We start from the raw sequence: 16,353 nt of genomic DNA, 5'->3' as shown, positions 1-16,353 counted from the left end.
AAAAACGGACAACAGACGTGATCGTGATGTTTCACGACACGCGTGTCACAGCATCCGCGTAGCATTTCTCAGTCAACACGACGCGTGTAATCGTTTTTACTCACGACGCATCTTAGCGGAGCGATTTCGCGGTTCTTCGCCTTCGCGATTTCCCATCGTCGGAGACAACACGACAATAAAACGCAAAGCGAACAGCCACGAAGCCGGCATCCGCTTTTTAGCCGAACGTATACCGTTACCAATTAAATCGGACACCCACTATACTCGTGTTACAAGGATATCGCTTACACATATTGTATTGTTATAGTATAGAGTATAATACTCCTACGCGCGTCTATAGAACTGTCTTTTAGGTAAACTTGTCCACTGTATACCGTAGTCAAATTCGTGGACACTACAGGGTGTCTCGAAGTTCCTCTTATCAACCGTTTGACTGTTTTAATTATTTACTAATTATATACTTGTTCTCAATTTCTTAGAATAATCTTTGACAAATTAAATTATGATAAATTTTATTTTATTTGTTTTTGTTTTTAAATTAAATGACAGAGCTGGATCGTGTGCTCCAAAAATAAATTCTACGTAAAGTTTATTATAAATAAATTTCAGTTTGAAGATTATGGAAATGTAATTATTGAAATGAAGGCTTTATCTGTTATTTAAATATTTTTACGAAATGCTGAAGAAATGGCTTTGTTATATATTAACCAAAGTACAAATTGCATTCCTAAGTTATTGCGGTATTTCGTCTGAAATTCTGCAACACTTGCGAGTTAGTGCTCGAAATTGGATGCTCTAGATTTCGCCTAATTTTCGTGGACTCTGTTTTGATCAACGCGCAGTTAGACAAGAGCTTTCGGGACACCCTGTACACTTAGTTGAAAGTTTCACCACCCACCAAGTGAGGAAGCAACTCACTGCACATATTCTCTAAGCACATAACAGAGCAACTCGCCCGATACAGGAACGTCGAGCAAGGAAACTCTTCGCTTAACTGCAATTCGCGCTTTCGTTGCACTTTACTTTGTGCAGAGAGTCCGGGGGCTCTATCGAGCGGATGTTTTCCCTCTTACGAACAATCCTTTATCCCAGCTGATGGCACTCAGGGAACGTTGCGCTCTTCGTGTCTTTTGTATCGAGAAGAAAGATTGATGTTCTACAAAATATTATAAGAAGGAATGATGTTTCAATAAGAAGGAATTGTTCAAATTCCTCGGGAGTCATCCTTTTTTATTTTATAACAATAAGAAACTCCTACATGCTTTTTCGCATATTATGAAATATCCTTTAATCAAGTGATTCAATAGATACCGATTCTGTATATTTCTGTACTTTCTACGATTATGAAATTTCACGAGCATCTTGTAACGTAAAATGAAATATATGATTCTATCCATTCTTTTGATTGTTCACATATATATTTGTCTTTTGATACATTATCTGAGCTTTTAAACGAATGATTCACCATTTATTCATTGATCGAAGATAATAGATTCTATTAATATATCATCGACCTCCGCTCGATTGATCTCCCGTTTAGAATATGAAATTGAACGCAATCGCTTGAATGACGAAGGAAAGGGGCACCTGTGCCTTTGCGAACAAACGCATGAAGCCATGAAATCTCGAGAATAATCGAACTTGAAAACGCTTATTAAATTTTCATTTAGAGATGCGAAATTTTCACTTCTCGTTGAGTTTTGTAATACGGACGTAGAAAATGAGATGAGAAATAAAGCTGAGGAAATGAGATGAGAAACAAATAGAAATTCGAAAGGGGCGTTCCTTTCCTTCGGACGAGAGTTCTAAGCGAATCCGCTTATCTCTCGAGAAGATTAAATTAGATAGCGAAAGAGGATTGGGCAATGTACCCGCGCTTTCGTTTGCCCCTTTAGCCGATGACCGCTTGATCATATTAGGCTGTTTATGTTCGCGATGAAGATTCCCATAAGTTATGAGCTAGCTTGAAGCTGTACTTTAACTCTTGGCGGCGGCTTTTATTCCGTAATCATCTTTATTTTAAAATAAATATATATATATATTTTTATTCATGTATTTATTATAATGGAAAGATATAAATCAAATCTTAGAAATTAACATTGCAATAGAAATTAATCTAAATAATATCTTTAAAAAAATGAATATATAATATATATTAATCTAATAAAAGACCGCTAATAATGAAATTGAGACAAATACAAAACTTTGAAAAATCAAAGTTTAAGTAAAATGAGGCTAAAATCGAAATCTGCGCCGCGAAGGGTTAAAGCTTCCTTTTTCTTATTTTACAGAAGCTTGAGTATGTCACGTAGAACACTTTTTGCCAATAGAGGAGTGTCGCAGACACTCTCCAAGTCGGATTTAGTTCGCGCTTTTTAGAACATTCGCTATGGCTTCTAATTAGAGGTAACGATCTTTCTCGCGTGGTTGCCCTTTCCCCTTCGTGTCTTCACGAGCGAGAATCGTCTTATCGCCAACTAATGTTACATTCCTGTGAAAAAACAGAACAGCTGGACCGAATTGAGGAGGGCATGGACCAGATTAACGCCGACATGAGAGAGGCCGAGAAGAATCTCACTGGAATGGAGAAGTGCTGCGGTCTTTGCGTTCTTCCCTGTAACAAGTACGACACAACTGTTTTAGTGTATCTTATCTCTCTCCTTTTTGTACTATCGCTCTTCTTCCTTAAAAAAAAAAAAAATCGAAAAAAATTCTCTGCATATTTTACCGTCTCTGAAGTCTATATTAATAAGCTGCATGATTAGACCTTACGAGCGCTATGAAATAAATTTAACATTTCCATATTTAAGAGAGATTACTTTAGAAGTTGAATAATTGAAGACATGTTGACTAATTAAGGAGAGAATATTAAGAAATTAGGTATTTTAATTTAATTTATATGGAGAACTTATACTATGATAGATAAAACTATGATGCAAAATTTATAGAATTGAATTTTTATGAAGATTCCAACTGAAATTGATATATTGAAAACAATTTAATATAATTCTCAGCCATCTAATATAATTCTTCAAAATAAATAACTTGTCTATCTACAGCAATTTAAAGGCAATTTAAAGTTTAAAGGCAATTTAAAGTTTTAAAGTGCAAATTACAAAGTAGCGGAAATCTACAAAATTAGCGAAATTATTTTATTGAACGTGACTTCTCAAGACCGACTTTCAAATCGATATTTACTGTTGTCTACTGAATGTTAGTCTTTTCTTCTTCTGGAACCGATTTAATCGCGTCGCTCGCGCGACAATTTTGCGCGTACAGAGGTGCCAGCTTTAAGGAAGACGAGGGTACGTGGAAGGGCAACGATGACGGTAAAGTTGTGAACAACCAGCCGCAACGAGTGATGGATGACCGCAACGGTATCGGTCCTCAAAGCGGCTACATCGCCAAGATCACAAATGACGCGCGCGAAGGGGAGATGGAGGAGAACATGGGCCAGGTGAACACGATGATTGGCAACCTGAGGAACATGGCGATCGACATGGGCAGCGAGCTCGAGAATCAGAATCGGCAGATCGACAGGATCAACCGCAAGGTGAGTTGGCAGCGAATAATGGCGAGTGAATGCGCACCACCGGCGTCCAAACGCTGCACCGCAGTCGTCGCGCGATTTGGCATGGCTCTAAAAAAACCACTCGGACGGCAATCCGCGTTCGTTTTACTCGTCGACATACATATCGCGAGCATTGATCGAGAAAACGGGGCATCTTGAACAAATCTTGAACTTGGAGCAAGAATAGAGCGTCTAAAACTTGGAATTTCTACAGTTGTCTATTGCACCCTTGTTCTAAATCCTTACACGGAAAAAAACGGTTTTGCTGAAGTATCTAAAAATTTAGCTAAATGTATAAACGTGAAAATAATTCTGTTGGACAAAGTAATTATACAAAACGCAGCTCAAACTGCTAGAATATCAAAACCTTTTGTAGCATTGCTCATCATGTTTGAATTTTCTACATAATTATTTTGACAGGTCTACAAAATTATTTTCAGATCTGTATCTGAATTTTTAGATACTTTAGCAAAAATTTTTTTTGTATAATTAATGAAGATTAGCAGATTGTTTCATATAAAAGATTCTTGAAAGATTTGCAGTGAAGATTGAAAAATGGATGATGGAATTTTCTTGATTAGAGCTACGCTATATTGTCGTTTGATACAGAAGGCTTAATGTGTCTTTTTAATTCACGAACCAATTTCATTTTTAGATTAATGATGTACTCTTTATATTTAAGACGCTTTATATCACCAAGGTTGTAGGGTTATCATTAAGATTGTAGGTAAACTTTTAAGTATCAAGTGATAGCCTTCGAGATGTAATCCAGTATGTCGATGAGATTACTGAAGTCTAATGCACACTGCAAACAGTGTTATTAGCAAATATCGAACTAATCGCGAATTATTTTGAAAAATTTTTATTATATAAAATAATTTGGAAAATTTAAAAATTGAAAATCCGAAAGTTTTAAACACAAATCTATAAATTTGAAAACTAACACTTAGAAATCCTGAATTTTATTAGTCAAAAGTATATCCTAAATTTTCAATTGCCAATTAATCTCTCTAAATTTTGAAATTGAACTTAAAAATTCTTCAAATCTATTAATTTAAATTTTGAATCGATTATTAATTAGATTAAATCTTTAGTTAAATTGTGGACGTTGAATTTTTTATAGAAAAATATTAATTCATGATTTAGTATTTAATTTGTATTTGTTTGAATTAGTAATGTGTTTATAATGGACGTGCACAAAAGATAAATTTGTAGTTTTAAAGGATCGGAAAAAAACCCAATTTTTCCAATTTTTCTGCGGATTTTTTCGGTTTGTTTCCCAAGAGTAGAAAAATTCATTTTGGAAAAATTCACGCGTGCTCGTAAAACCTACCACGTTTGCTTCTCGGTTCTTTCCGTAAAGAAAATAATTGCATATAGGATACACAGCGGGATAAGTTAACAGAAATTTTGAAATTGTATGAAAGATTGAGGTCGCGTAATGTATTCAATAAAACATGCAAAACATACACTATTGCACCATTAATGTAAGAATTAAAAATATAGAGTCCAAACATCATGTTTATATGATAATAGTAGGTCTAGAAAATAATTTGGATTTAAACTGAATTCGTAACAAAATATTTGAAAAAAATAAACTGCAAAGAGACACTTCAGGAGTTCATTAGACCGGAGTGTGACAAACTAGAGTTAAAAATCTGTCTACTTAAGTAAGCTTTGCCATGTACTAAAGGAAGGTTAGATTAGGTTTTACTATAAAAATAATAGGATAACTAAAAAATTTTAATAAAAATAATGCTACATAATTTCATAGATCGCATTAATTTTATAAAGGAATTTAGAAGTTTATTATGTTTTTTACACAGCAAAAATAGTAATTTTTCCAAAAAAACCAATTTTTCGGAAAAAATCGAAATTTTTCCGATTTTTTTCCAGCAATTTGAAAAAAGCGGCTTTTTTAAAACTATAGAGATATAGAATTTAATTAGATGCATTTCATGCCACGATCTGAAAGATGATTGGTGCAACTTCACTATTTGCACGTGTGTATTAGACTACTGTAGGATGAGCTGACCCGTGTCTCAATATAGGTATGCGCGAATTTATGTCACAATGCACAGGCTCAGAGCGATGCACATCACGTTCGTCGTCGCTTTCGCTTTCTTGTGTGCCTTTCCTTCCTTCCTTCCTTCCTTCCTTCCTTCCTTCTTCCTATTTTTATGTGTCATGTAATCCCAATCTGGGCAGGTATCTCGACGACGTCTGTCGTCGCTTTCTGCGGCTTTTCCTCTAAAGATAAGAATGTCTAAAAAGCAACGTAATATGCACTATATCTAAACCTTCCGATTTGCTCAACGCAATTTTCGACAGCGTAATTTTAATCTTAAGCAACATATAAATATTTTAAATATATGAGTAATTAATAATAAATTTAAAAGAAAACGTAAATTTGAAAACTAGATATGTTCTTTAAATAAGGAATTTAATTATTCGTAACCCTTTACAATATGGAAAGGTAACTCTTTTGTTAGTAATAAGAATCTTCGAGAAATAGAGCAAATTTTTTATTTGTACCGGATTATATAAAAATCTGAAAAAATTCTGGTATACTTGTTAAACTTTAAAACGAGCTTTTACCATCATAGAAGTCGGATTGTATTTTACTTATTTCTTTATACAGATTTATATTTACCTCAAAATTTACAATCTAAATGTCTCGATGGTGCCTTTAAAGATCTCGGTAAAGAGTTAATTATATCGAGTTTTATATAAGAGGCAGAGATTAAGTAACGAATTTATAAATATTCCTAAGTAATTGGCGAGTCTGAGGTAAACGCCTCTATTCTTTTGGATTAAAATTCCAACGTGATCGAAATTGCGATTTGTAAAAAAGGCAATTTCAAAATTGATTCCACATCTCCGTGAAATTTTAATAAACTCGAGATTGCATGCTCACGCACGTGCATCGCACGATACCCGTCCCCACGTCTTAAATATCGCGCCCTTATTCCACGGCTCCTCGCTGAATTCTCCGGGCATTCTCCGCCCTATAACTCGTCGATCATCCCTTCAGCACAGCCTGCCTTCGGTGTTCTTGTACGTAATTACTGCACCATCCACGCTTCAAATTTATCTGTCCTTCTCTTTTTATTCTTTTTCTTTCTATCTCTTTTTCATGAAAATCTTTATCATTGGACTATGATATTTTTCATGAGTTTTCAACGTATTATAAAATATATATCACTAACAAATCAAAATAAAAAGTTTTTTATTTTATGAGTCTTTTATTTTGAAGAAGATAGATAAAAGAAAAATGTTTTATTTTATTTGTCCAAACATTGGCGCAATTGAATCTCTCTTTAATTGTTTAATTAAATATTTCTCAAATTGAAATAATATATTATAGAAAATAAATAAGTTTATGTAAATAAATAAGTAAACTATAGCGATTTATTAATATAAGTTATCGTTCTAACGATGTGACTATTTTTTAAATATTCTTTTTTTCTTAAATAAGAATAGTTGAGAACTTGTGACCAGTTATGTCTAAATTTTTATCATAATTCCTTTTAGTAGACCCTAGACAAAAGGAGACAGAATTATCTGACCGTAAAAAGGTTCTCGAACGAACAATACGTATTCATAACTTACGGTGACTATATTCAATAATTATTTGTCATTAGTTACTATAACACGCTGCTATTGAATTTGCAATCGATCTTGTCATATAGGACTCATATTTACCGCATATGATATCTTGCAGCGTTTAACATTAACCCGAATTAAACGCGCTATCAATAATAATCGATATTCGGATATATCAACATTTTCCCTTCAATCTTCGGTATTTATTCAGATTAAATTGATTATCGAGCTATTTCTTTGGCTTTCTTCTACTTATTCCTTTTTCTTCTTATTAACAGCACTACGCTATCTTTTTTTTTCTTTAATTCTGAGATTAACTTTTCTCTCTTTCTTTTAACATTCTTTCTTCAATCACATTATCGACAACAAGTATTGATCGTTTGAGGATCTTTGACCCTTTAAAGGCCATACGTTTTAAAGTATAAATGTAATTCTGAAAATTTATTAATTTTTTATTTCTTGCTTGTAATCCACATAATTCATGTTAATTTCGAAAATTCGTTCAAGAAAGATATGGTCTTTAACGGGTTATCATAGTGGTGTACAATCTCGAACAGTCCGTGATTAATTAATAGAAGATTTATAGACAAGTCGGACGGCAAACAAGTGAGAGATCCAATCGAGTATTAACTTTTCATGATTGCCATCGAAATTCGATTGATTCCTTTTAAATATAAAAAAAATATGATTCATACAACCTGTATATGATGTATATAACAGTTATCGATCGTATCGCTATATAGCGACCAGCTGACGATTTTTCGCGAGCGACAAGCATGGCAAAGCTTGTTACGGTCCAGTCGAGCGGGGTATAGACACAGTATCGAGAGAGTTGCGATCCGCAAGACTTGAGGTTTGTTCGCAAGCTTCAACATGCTCCGACATGCTTCTATCATAGCTCCTATTCACTCTATCAAGCGCGTTGGAGTGAGTAAGAGCTATGGTAGGAGCATATTGGAACATGTTGGAGCATGCGACGCTAACAAACCTTTGAGCTGACGCGACGAGAGATTGTGCACCACTCGTCGGTGAACTTAAGCCGCACAATCACATGCCTACATCTCACACACACACACCTCTATGACCGAAACCCGAACTGATAATCCGCAGGGCGAGTCGAATGAAACGAGGATAGCCGTGGCGAACCAACGTGCGCACGCCCTGCTCAAGTAAAATGCGTCTTCTCTCTGTCTCCACGTGTCCGCCTCCTCCGAGCCCCAAGTTGCATATCACCGAGACGTCGTCTCGAGCAAAAAAAAAAAAGAAAAGAAATGGATATTATACGCGTGTACTTATGTGTATTATACATGTAGAGAGACCTGACACACACGATCTCGGGGCTGGGATTATTCGGGCGTGAGTAAAGTCGTAATCACACCAAATTGCCGATTGTGGTATGGCATAATATAGTTTATTTACTGATTCCTCTTAGGGTTACGAAAAAAAGAAACAAGCTCTCAAAAAAAAATTCCGCACAATATTTCACAATACAGTTAAAAAATAAAAAAATATACATGAATTGAATTGCGATTGTGATTGACGATTATTTTTCACCAATCAGAACAAAGCAGTCACCGATTGCTTTGCTTTGATTGGTTGAAAAGTAATCACCAATCACAATTGTAATTTAAGAGGCAATCGGTAGTGTAATTACTAATTACGGTAGATGTTAAGCTAAATTACAAAATCCACGCGCTTAGGTATCAGTTATCGGATTACTTGAGTGTTGATTTATCAAATAGGTTAACGCATAGTGACATTGTATACGCGCGCGAATATTAAGCAATTACCGAGAGTTATATCGCCGTTTGAATATAATACTTAATTTATTGGAATGGTTGGGGGTGCGATAATATTGCAATTGGGCCATGATACTTAACCGCTGAAACGTTGGAATATCGGATTATTCGAATATTCCCAGCTCTGCGAACGAGTCTCCCGTCTGTCCCCCGTTCTCCCTTTGCTATTTTCTCATCGTCGCCCGGGCACCAACCTGATCCGCTAGCAACCTGTGCAACAACGGAAAACTATCACCACCAAATAACTATCACTTCTACTACTTCTATCACCACTACCAAGCTTTCCGTCGATATACGACGATATACAGTCGCTCGATAGCCGCGGAACACGAAGAGCTTCTTGGTAAGAATGGCCGATCTAGTATTTGTACAACCGGATTGCGCGAGGAATATAATCTTGCCAGTACTCTCGAAGTTCGTAAGCTCGCGAAAAATCTTTGTTGTCTTTCACGAATAAAAAGTCACGATCGTTTCGGTGTTTTTTTTTTTTGTCAGAGAAAGATCGATTCCAGATACGTCGAAAAGAATTTGCTAAATTGCACCTCGTGTACTTAAGCTTCCTCGAATACGTCACGCCGAGGTGACAAGGGTGACATATTGACGAACGATCGGTGTCCCGCCTGTTAATCACCGACGCTAATTAATGGATCTGGAATCAGAAGGGAATTTGTGTTTTTTGCTAATTAATGTAATTATCAATTGAAGAGCTTTTATAAAAACGGAGAGAGAGAATGAATTCTAAAATTAAAGTAATAGAAAACAGTGGGCTAACTGAGTCTCAATTTTGGTTTCTTAGTGTAAAAAATACGGAACTTTTTTTCAATTTTTTATAAGGAACTGTGAAAACTATGAAAAATATTGGAACTGTCTTTTTTTTTAATATTAATAGAATGTCATGCTAATAGATTCTACTTTCGGAGATCCAGTACTCTCTAAATCTGAAGTCAGGCAGTGGATAATCACTGATATTAGTGCCAAGTATGCCACTGGTAATTAGTGAATTAAATGTGAGATTCCTAACCTAGCTAATCTTTATTATGTGATCTATCTAATCTTGTTTTAATGGTTAAATTTAATGAATATGGTATTGGAAGATTAAAATTAACGTGCAAATATCAGTATTTTAGTCATATAATGCTCAAATATTCTTTCTTTTTTAGTTGAACTTCACTGATTATCATTGCCAAGTATGCCACTGGGTAATTAGTGACTGTCCACTGATTCAGATTTAGAGAGTAGATTTGTTTGTTAACTCGATGTGTAAGGTAATTAATTGCTTAAGCTTTTTAATTGATTATGATCTAATATTCATAAATTCCATTCTTTAAAGACAATTCTGGACGATTCGTAAATTGTATGTCGATGTAAATTTTATTTCGGCCAACTGAAGCGTGGTGTACCGCGGCTACCGCGAGCGATAAAAGCATCGCACTGGGATGTGTCATCGCTCCCTGTACACACGTTGTTACAAGGTCCATCACACGTACTGTCACTCTCGTTGTGATTGTGTCACGAACGGACGTCGCCGTCGACGATGATCGTCTCGTTGATCCCTTTGAACCCCGTGTCGGAACCGCACCGTTTTCGACCGCTTTCGCTCCAATGCTCCTCGGGGTCGATCGGGTTAACACGCTTGACACGTGGCGGAAGAGCAGCATGCGAATTTCATCCTTCCCGGTGGTTCGCGTGGATTTCGCCGATATGTCAGGGTCGTATCGACTATTAGCCGTGCACGATGTACACAGGGTCCTGAGAATGAGCTTCAGGATTCTTGGAGAATTTTCTGCGTAGCTTTTGGCACATATAGTCTTTCGTAGAGATTCTATAAACGAGTCTGACCACAAGCGATTTTGTCAAAATTTTTATTTGTATTAAAAATGACCCACTCGCATCTCTGTTAAAATTTTATGTTGAATTTTTAACATATTCAAGTGTTAATTTAACGTAATGTGATGTAATGTAATGTTTTTGCCTGTTTTATGTTAAATTGATTCGACATTTCTTAATTAGTGTCAAAATAACAATTTATGAGTGAATAAATAACATAAAAAGAATGTACTTTAAAATGTAAATTCCATGAATAAAATAAGATTTAATTTAACATATTATAAATGTTTTACTAAAAAAAAATATGCTTCCACAGTTTGCTTATAAACTGTGCAAGTATTTTTGTGTTAATTTATTTATAATACATAATATCTGTATTACTTTGTAACACATTCATCTCGTGTTAAATTAACATAATTTGAGTGGACCGTTTGGGACATATGAAACGTGTTAAATTAAACACAAATTTTCCGACTGTAACGTTTTACTGTGTATATATTATCTCACTTTAATTTATGCTATCTCATTTTATAATCTTAATTAAGGTTAAAGTGTAATAGGATAAGTTAGAGTGAAACAGTCTGCATACAGAGAGATATTATATACATACCTTTCTCTCCCGTAAAATTTTGATATGATCTCTCATGGTCGGACTCTGTTATAGGGTCCCTAATCTTGGGTACATTCAAATTTCCACTCGAGAGCTCCCCAGATTCATGTTGTCCTTGTTTAACATTCATGTGAACAACAAGGATAAAATAATACCTGAGTGGCACTCAGGTGGGAATCTGAACATACATTGAAAAAAATTTTGGTTGAAAATGAACAAACCACAAGATTCTAATTAAATCAGAATTTTTTAATTTGTCTATCTTCAACCAAACATTTTCCTCTCAGTGCAGCCTTATCGCGAATTAAGGAAAAGAGATTTTACTGTCGCGAAACTTATTGCTTATTTACAGTAAAACAAAAAAATAAATCTCGTTATAATTATCCGACGTTATCCGCGAAGACTTTTGTTGAAAAAATAGAAAAATGCTGAGTAAATTTATAAATTGGAATTTACGGCCAATGGAACAATCTATTTTTGGCGAACACGTCTTGCTGTCGCAGCGAAACCAACACCGCTTCAATGGCGGAACGGAAATCGATTTGTTATGGTGAAACAATCCGCGAATTCAGCGAAACAATTTTTGAATGAGATTCTTCTTAATCAAGCTATTTCACTTGTTTACGGTATATAACGTTGACGCAATTCTCTGCGACAGCACGAAAACATTCCGCGCTAAATTGACGTTCCCGCGATCGATACTCGTTTCCTGCAACAATACGAAAGCGCGTCGACGTTACGAGCGAAATGTTCCAAGAATCTTTCAAGCAGTCCTTAGGCAATCAATTGTTCAATAATTAATATTATACAATACTATTGGTAAACTATATTGAACTTCCAGACCGTTTGTTTTGAATTGTTTAAAATATTATATCAATAATATTGTACAAAATAATTGTACAATAAAGAGTGCAGTCCTCTTGACGTTACAAATGCTTCGATCATTTGTAAGGTCAAGAGGATTGTAGCCAATATTGAGCGTCTAGGGACTGCTTTAGCACCCACTCCCGTGGTCACCACACGTAAAAAAATTTTTATTCATAATCATAAGCAATCACAATCAAAAATATGATCTTACGTTTTAGAATACGCGATCATTGGTCGATACACCGAGAAAAAAAATTTACTAAATTTTAATAATATTTCTTTGAATAGTACTAAGTAAACATTTATTTACAATAAATAAATATTTATTCAATAAAAAATGATAATTAAATCAAATTAATGGCTTTTGTACCAAAGAAATACATGTTTATATTTAGTAAAATATCTATTTAGAAATATTCAAACAAATATATATTAAAATCAAGTTTTTTCAGTGTATGCTTACAGTCTTACTATTACGACTAAAATTTTTCGACGTGTGATGGTCTTAGGGTGAAATCATACGGTGTGAAAAAAGATTGCGGAATAGAGAATACATCATTGAGGCAACCAATCAGCGCTATTCGGAATAGCCCTGATTGGTTGCTTCAATGACGCATTCTCTATTCCGCAGTCTTTTTCCGCACCGTGTGATTTCACCCTTAAGATCCTCGGAAGAAAAAGATCACGCAGAGTTGAGAAACTTCGAGCGGTTCCGATCCCCGGAAGCCTCGATCCGCACCGTCGGTCCTTGCCGTCCGCAGTTCGCGTATACGACATTGCGTTCTTGTTTTTTCTTGTTCTTTGACACGCAGGGCGAATCGAACGAGACGAGGATACAGGTGGCCAACGAGCGAGCCCATCAGCTACTCAAGTAAGCGGCCACACTCTCTGTCGACCATCCGCACCCCGTCGGCCGCCCACGAGCATCACTACCATCACCCTCCACCACCAACAACAACACAACAGCAACAACATCAATACCAACAACAGTCAGTACAATTACACTGGACAGCCCACTCGATCGTTTTGCTCGCGATTTATCGCGTTTCGTTTGTTAGAACGTTGTTTCTCTGTTCACGTTTACCGATACCTTTCGAGTTTGGTATCGTCGGATATAATATACTTAATGAAAATACTTAACCCTAAACTTGACTGATAGAGTCCGTAAAGTTATTAGAATTTTGTAATATTCTTTTTCGTTCGAAGTAAGGGACCGTGTGAATCGCATGCTCGCATCGTCATAAGCGTCTAAAAATCATCGCGAAGATACGTAAAGAGGACTTGCGACCTCCTGATGTCGTATTTCGAACATTTAGCGCAATTTCTCTTCTGAAATATCATAGATATTAAATTATAACACGCTCCGCGAACGATGGGGCCGATAAAATCGACGAGAAAGAATAATAAACGCTGAATTTATTGTCGTACTGGTTCTCGTATCTGCTGCATTTCCTTCGTACAATGTAATCTTGGATTTTCACTTCTTTAGCTTTTGCAAGTTTAGGGTTAATATACGCCGAAATAGATTCATATATTAGAGAGATTCGGAGATTAAGTTTGATTTTCGGCTTGACTTTAGCGTGTAAGGTCGATTACTGATTTAGCGTTAAAAACATCCGATCTAATTTTCCATCGAACTTCAACTTCGTTTTAATCCCCCGTTCTGCAACCGTAAATTGGATTTAATCTCCGAGACGGGCTTTTTGTCTCTACAATGGCAATAATCCGCCGACGAAGAGCTTCGATGATTCGAGGTGTCAATGCCGCTAATCGGTCATTTGAAGGTGGATAAAAAACGGATCTCTAACTTAAGATTGTCGGAGCAATCTCATACCGAATCACAACGAAGAAGCCGATGACATTTTTTTCTAGCGTGGCAAAAGCGTCGAATTTGTCGCGTAGTTTAAAAAATGGAGCTGAAATTTAATCTCCTGTTCAGGAACGAGTAGCTTCGTTCTCTTTGCCGGCAAAGTTAGCGTGTTGAACGATATTGGAACTTAAATAAAAAATAATAATACATGTATATTATATATTACTTCTCGTTAGTCATACACATTACACGTACACAAACCGGGGAGATTAAATGCACGAAAAAATGCAGCGATTAATTCAATTCTCTCGGTTTATAATCGACTCTAGAGAGTCGGGATTTGTATTGGAAACGCAAGAAACAAACGGAGAAAAAAAAGAGGAAGGAACATGATAATAGTACAAAAATTACTACACTTATCTCCCGTTAGGAAAAAAGGTTTCGAGTACAATTTATTTATTTGTCTTATCACGTATTGCCGCTCTCCGCGATTATATAACTTGCGCTTGAAGATCACACTCGAACGTGTCAGCGATATTGTCTACAAGCGAAAGAAGCAAACACACTAATCTCCCTCTCCCTCGAGTCTCCCCCGAAACGCAGGGGGTGGACCTCGTTGTTTCCCCCCCTGATCGACAAATGCGCATTCCCGAGGTCGGTATCGAATAATTTCGCGAGCGTTTCGCAAATTTCGACGGGTGTTCGCGTGCGAAAGATACGCGGAGAGATCGCGGCGACACTTGGAGGAGGAAGAGAGTGGAATCGCGAGCGTGAAGGACGAGGGAGCAGAACGAGGTGGAAGAAGAGAAAGGATAAGGTAGAAAAAGAAGAAGAAGAAGAAGAGGACTCACATGGCGGGATAACCGAAGCAACGAAGAAAACGCGTTCAGCCATATGATTATTAGAGAGTCAGCTGAAACTGTAGATAGAGCGAGGTCTTCTTTCGTCGTTTAAAAATAAAAAAAAAAGCTCGACTCGCACTCGACAACGTAGAACATAGGTGTTACTCCCCCTTGCCCTCCTGTCCAATCCAGCTCACCCCGCCCCGTCCCCTAATTCTTCCCTTTTGCGCCAATCGCGCCGAGATCACAGTAAGGTTTAACTCCAAAGAAAGATTGTACATTACTGTATTTACACGAGGGCGACCTAGGTACCTACCTTGTTAAATTGTACGATGAGGAGTCGGTAGAGAAGCATGACGCGGCTCGAGAATCGATATCCGTCGGTGATTCTGGGACGACCATCGTGATCCTGGAGTGAATCTTCGTGAACCTTACTATATATAAAACAGCGAGATAGCGAAAGAAGTCCTTGCGTAGTGAATTTCTTAGACAATTTTTAAGGGGTGTACAGCACAAGTCGTAGTATTCGTCAACGATTTTGTATAAACTGTTAGTCCACCAATTCGCCACAAATTACGAGATCCGAAGATCATCGAAGTCCTTGCGACCCATTGCGACATCTTGTCCTTTCTAGCGCGCTGCACTTTTCGAAATGTCGAGAGAACTGATTGATTTACAGTTTCGAGGTAGAAGTTAATGATAATTGCTCTGGTGACACCTCTGGTTTCCGAATCGCGGAAGAAAGGGCACTATTTACGGGTAAAATAGCCAACGGGTGTCGGTCTCGAGCGGCGCGGTCACGGACCGAGCACAAATAACTGCGTAGCCTTTTCGATTTCGCTTGTCCTTTGCTTTCTCTCGGAGAGGGAAATAAAACGCCCTTCGGACGCTTCGACGGACGAACGTGCTACAAGAGGAGTGAAAGGGTTTGTACGAATTTTGAGAATGAGAGAGAGAGAGAGAGAGAGAGATATGAAGAACGAAAAATAAAAGTGCGTGTGAGAGAGAGAGAGAGAGAGAGAGAGAGAGATTGTGCGACGCGAGATCATTAGGCCTATAGTGATCACTTAGGTCGAGAGAGATTTTAAATAATTATAAATAGATGTGGGTGCGTGATGTATGTACGTGAACTGTCCCATCTCTATCGCACTGTTGTTTAACGATGGATCCCTTGGCCAGTCTGGAGACAACTCTTTCGAAGATGTCGAGTCACCGATAACTTTCGAAAGACGTACAATATTGACAGTTGGAAAGTTGCCGATGAAGTTTCTTGATTCTCTCGATCATTGAGGAGAAAACCGATTCTAGATCGGTCGGGGAATCCACGCTAAAAAGCAATGTGACGGACGTAGGACGGTCGGTGTGCATACGTCATTTTCTTGCATATATAAATATATATATATATATATACATATATTTAT

General features: G+C 36.8%; 1 protein-coding gene across 4 annotated transcripts in view; it reads left to right on the top strand.

Moving 5' to 3' along the window:
- Window positions 1-14,530, top strand: part of Snap25 (Synaptosomal-associated protein 25kDa) — a 49,047-nt gene extending 34,517 nt beyond the window's left edge. For all 4 annotated transcript variants that reach the window (XM_018455372.1, XM_018455370.1, XM_018455373.1 and 1 more), the window contains exons 5-7: window positions 2,506-2,623; window positions 3,280-3,553; window positions 13,093-14,530. In XM_018455372.1, the coding sequence (XP_018310874.1) occupies window positions 2,506-2,623; window positions 3,280-3,553; window positions 13,093-13,155 (455 nt within the window). In that variant the 3' untranslated portion in view covers window positions 13,156-14,530. The remainder of the gene's footprint in view (window positions 1-2,505; window positions 2,624-3,279; window positions 3,554-13,092) is intronic.
- The last annotated feature ends 1,823 nt before the right edge of the window (window positions 14,531-16,353 follow it).

This window comes from Mycetomoellerius zeteki, unplaced genomic scaffold, assembly GCF_001594055.1.
Source record: "Mycetomoellerius zeteki isolate Tzet28-1 unplaced genomic scaffold, Tzet1.0 scaffold48, whole genome shotgun sequence".
NCBI lineage: Eukaryota > Metazoa > Arthropoda > Insecta > Hymenoptera > Formicidae > Mycetomoellerius > Mycetomoellerius zeteki.
Note: the sequence above shows the minus strand (reverse complement) of the source record. Positions and strands in the feature narration are given on the sequence as shown.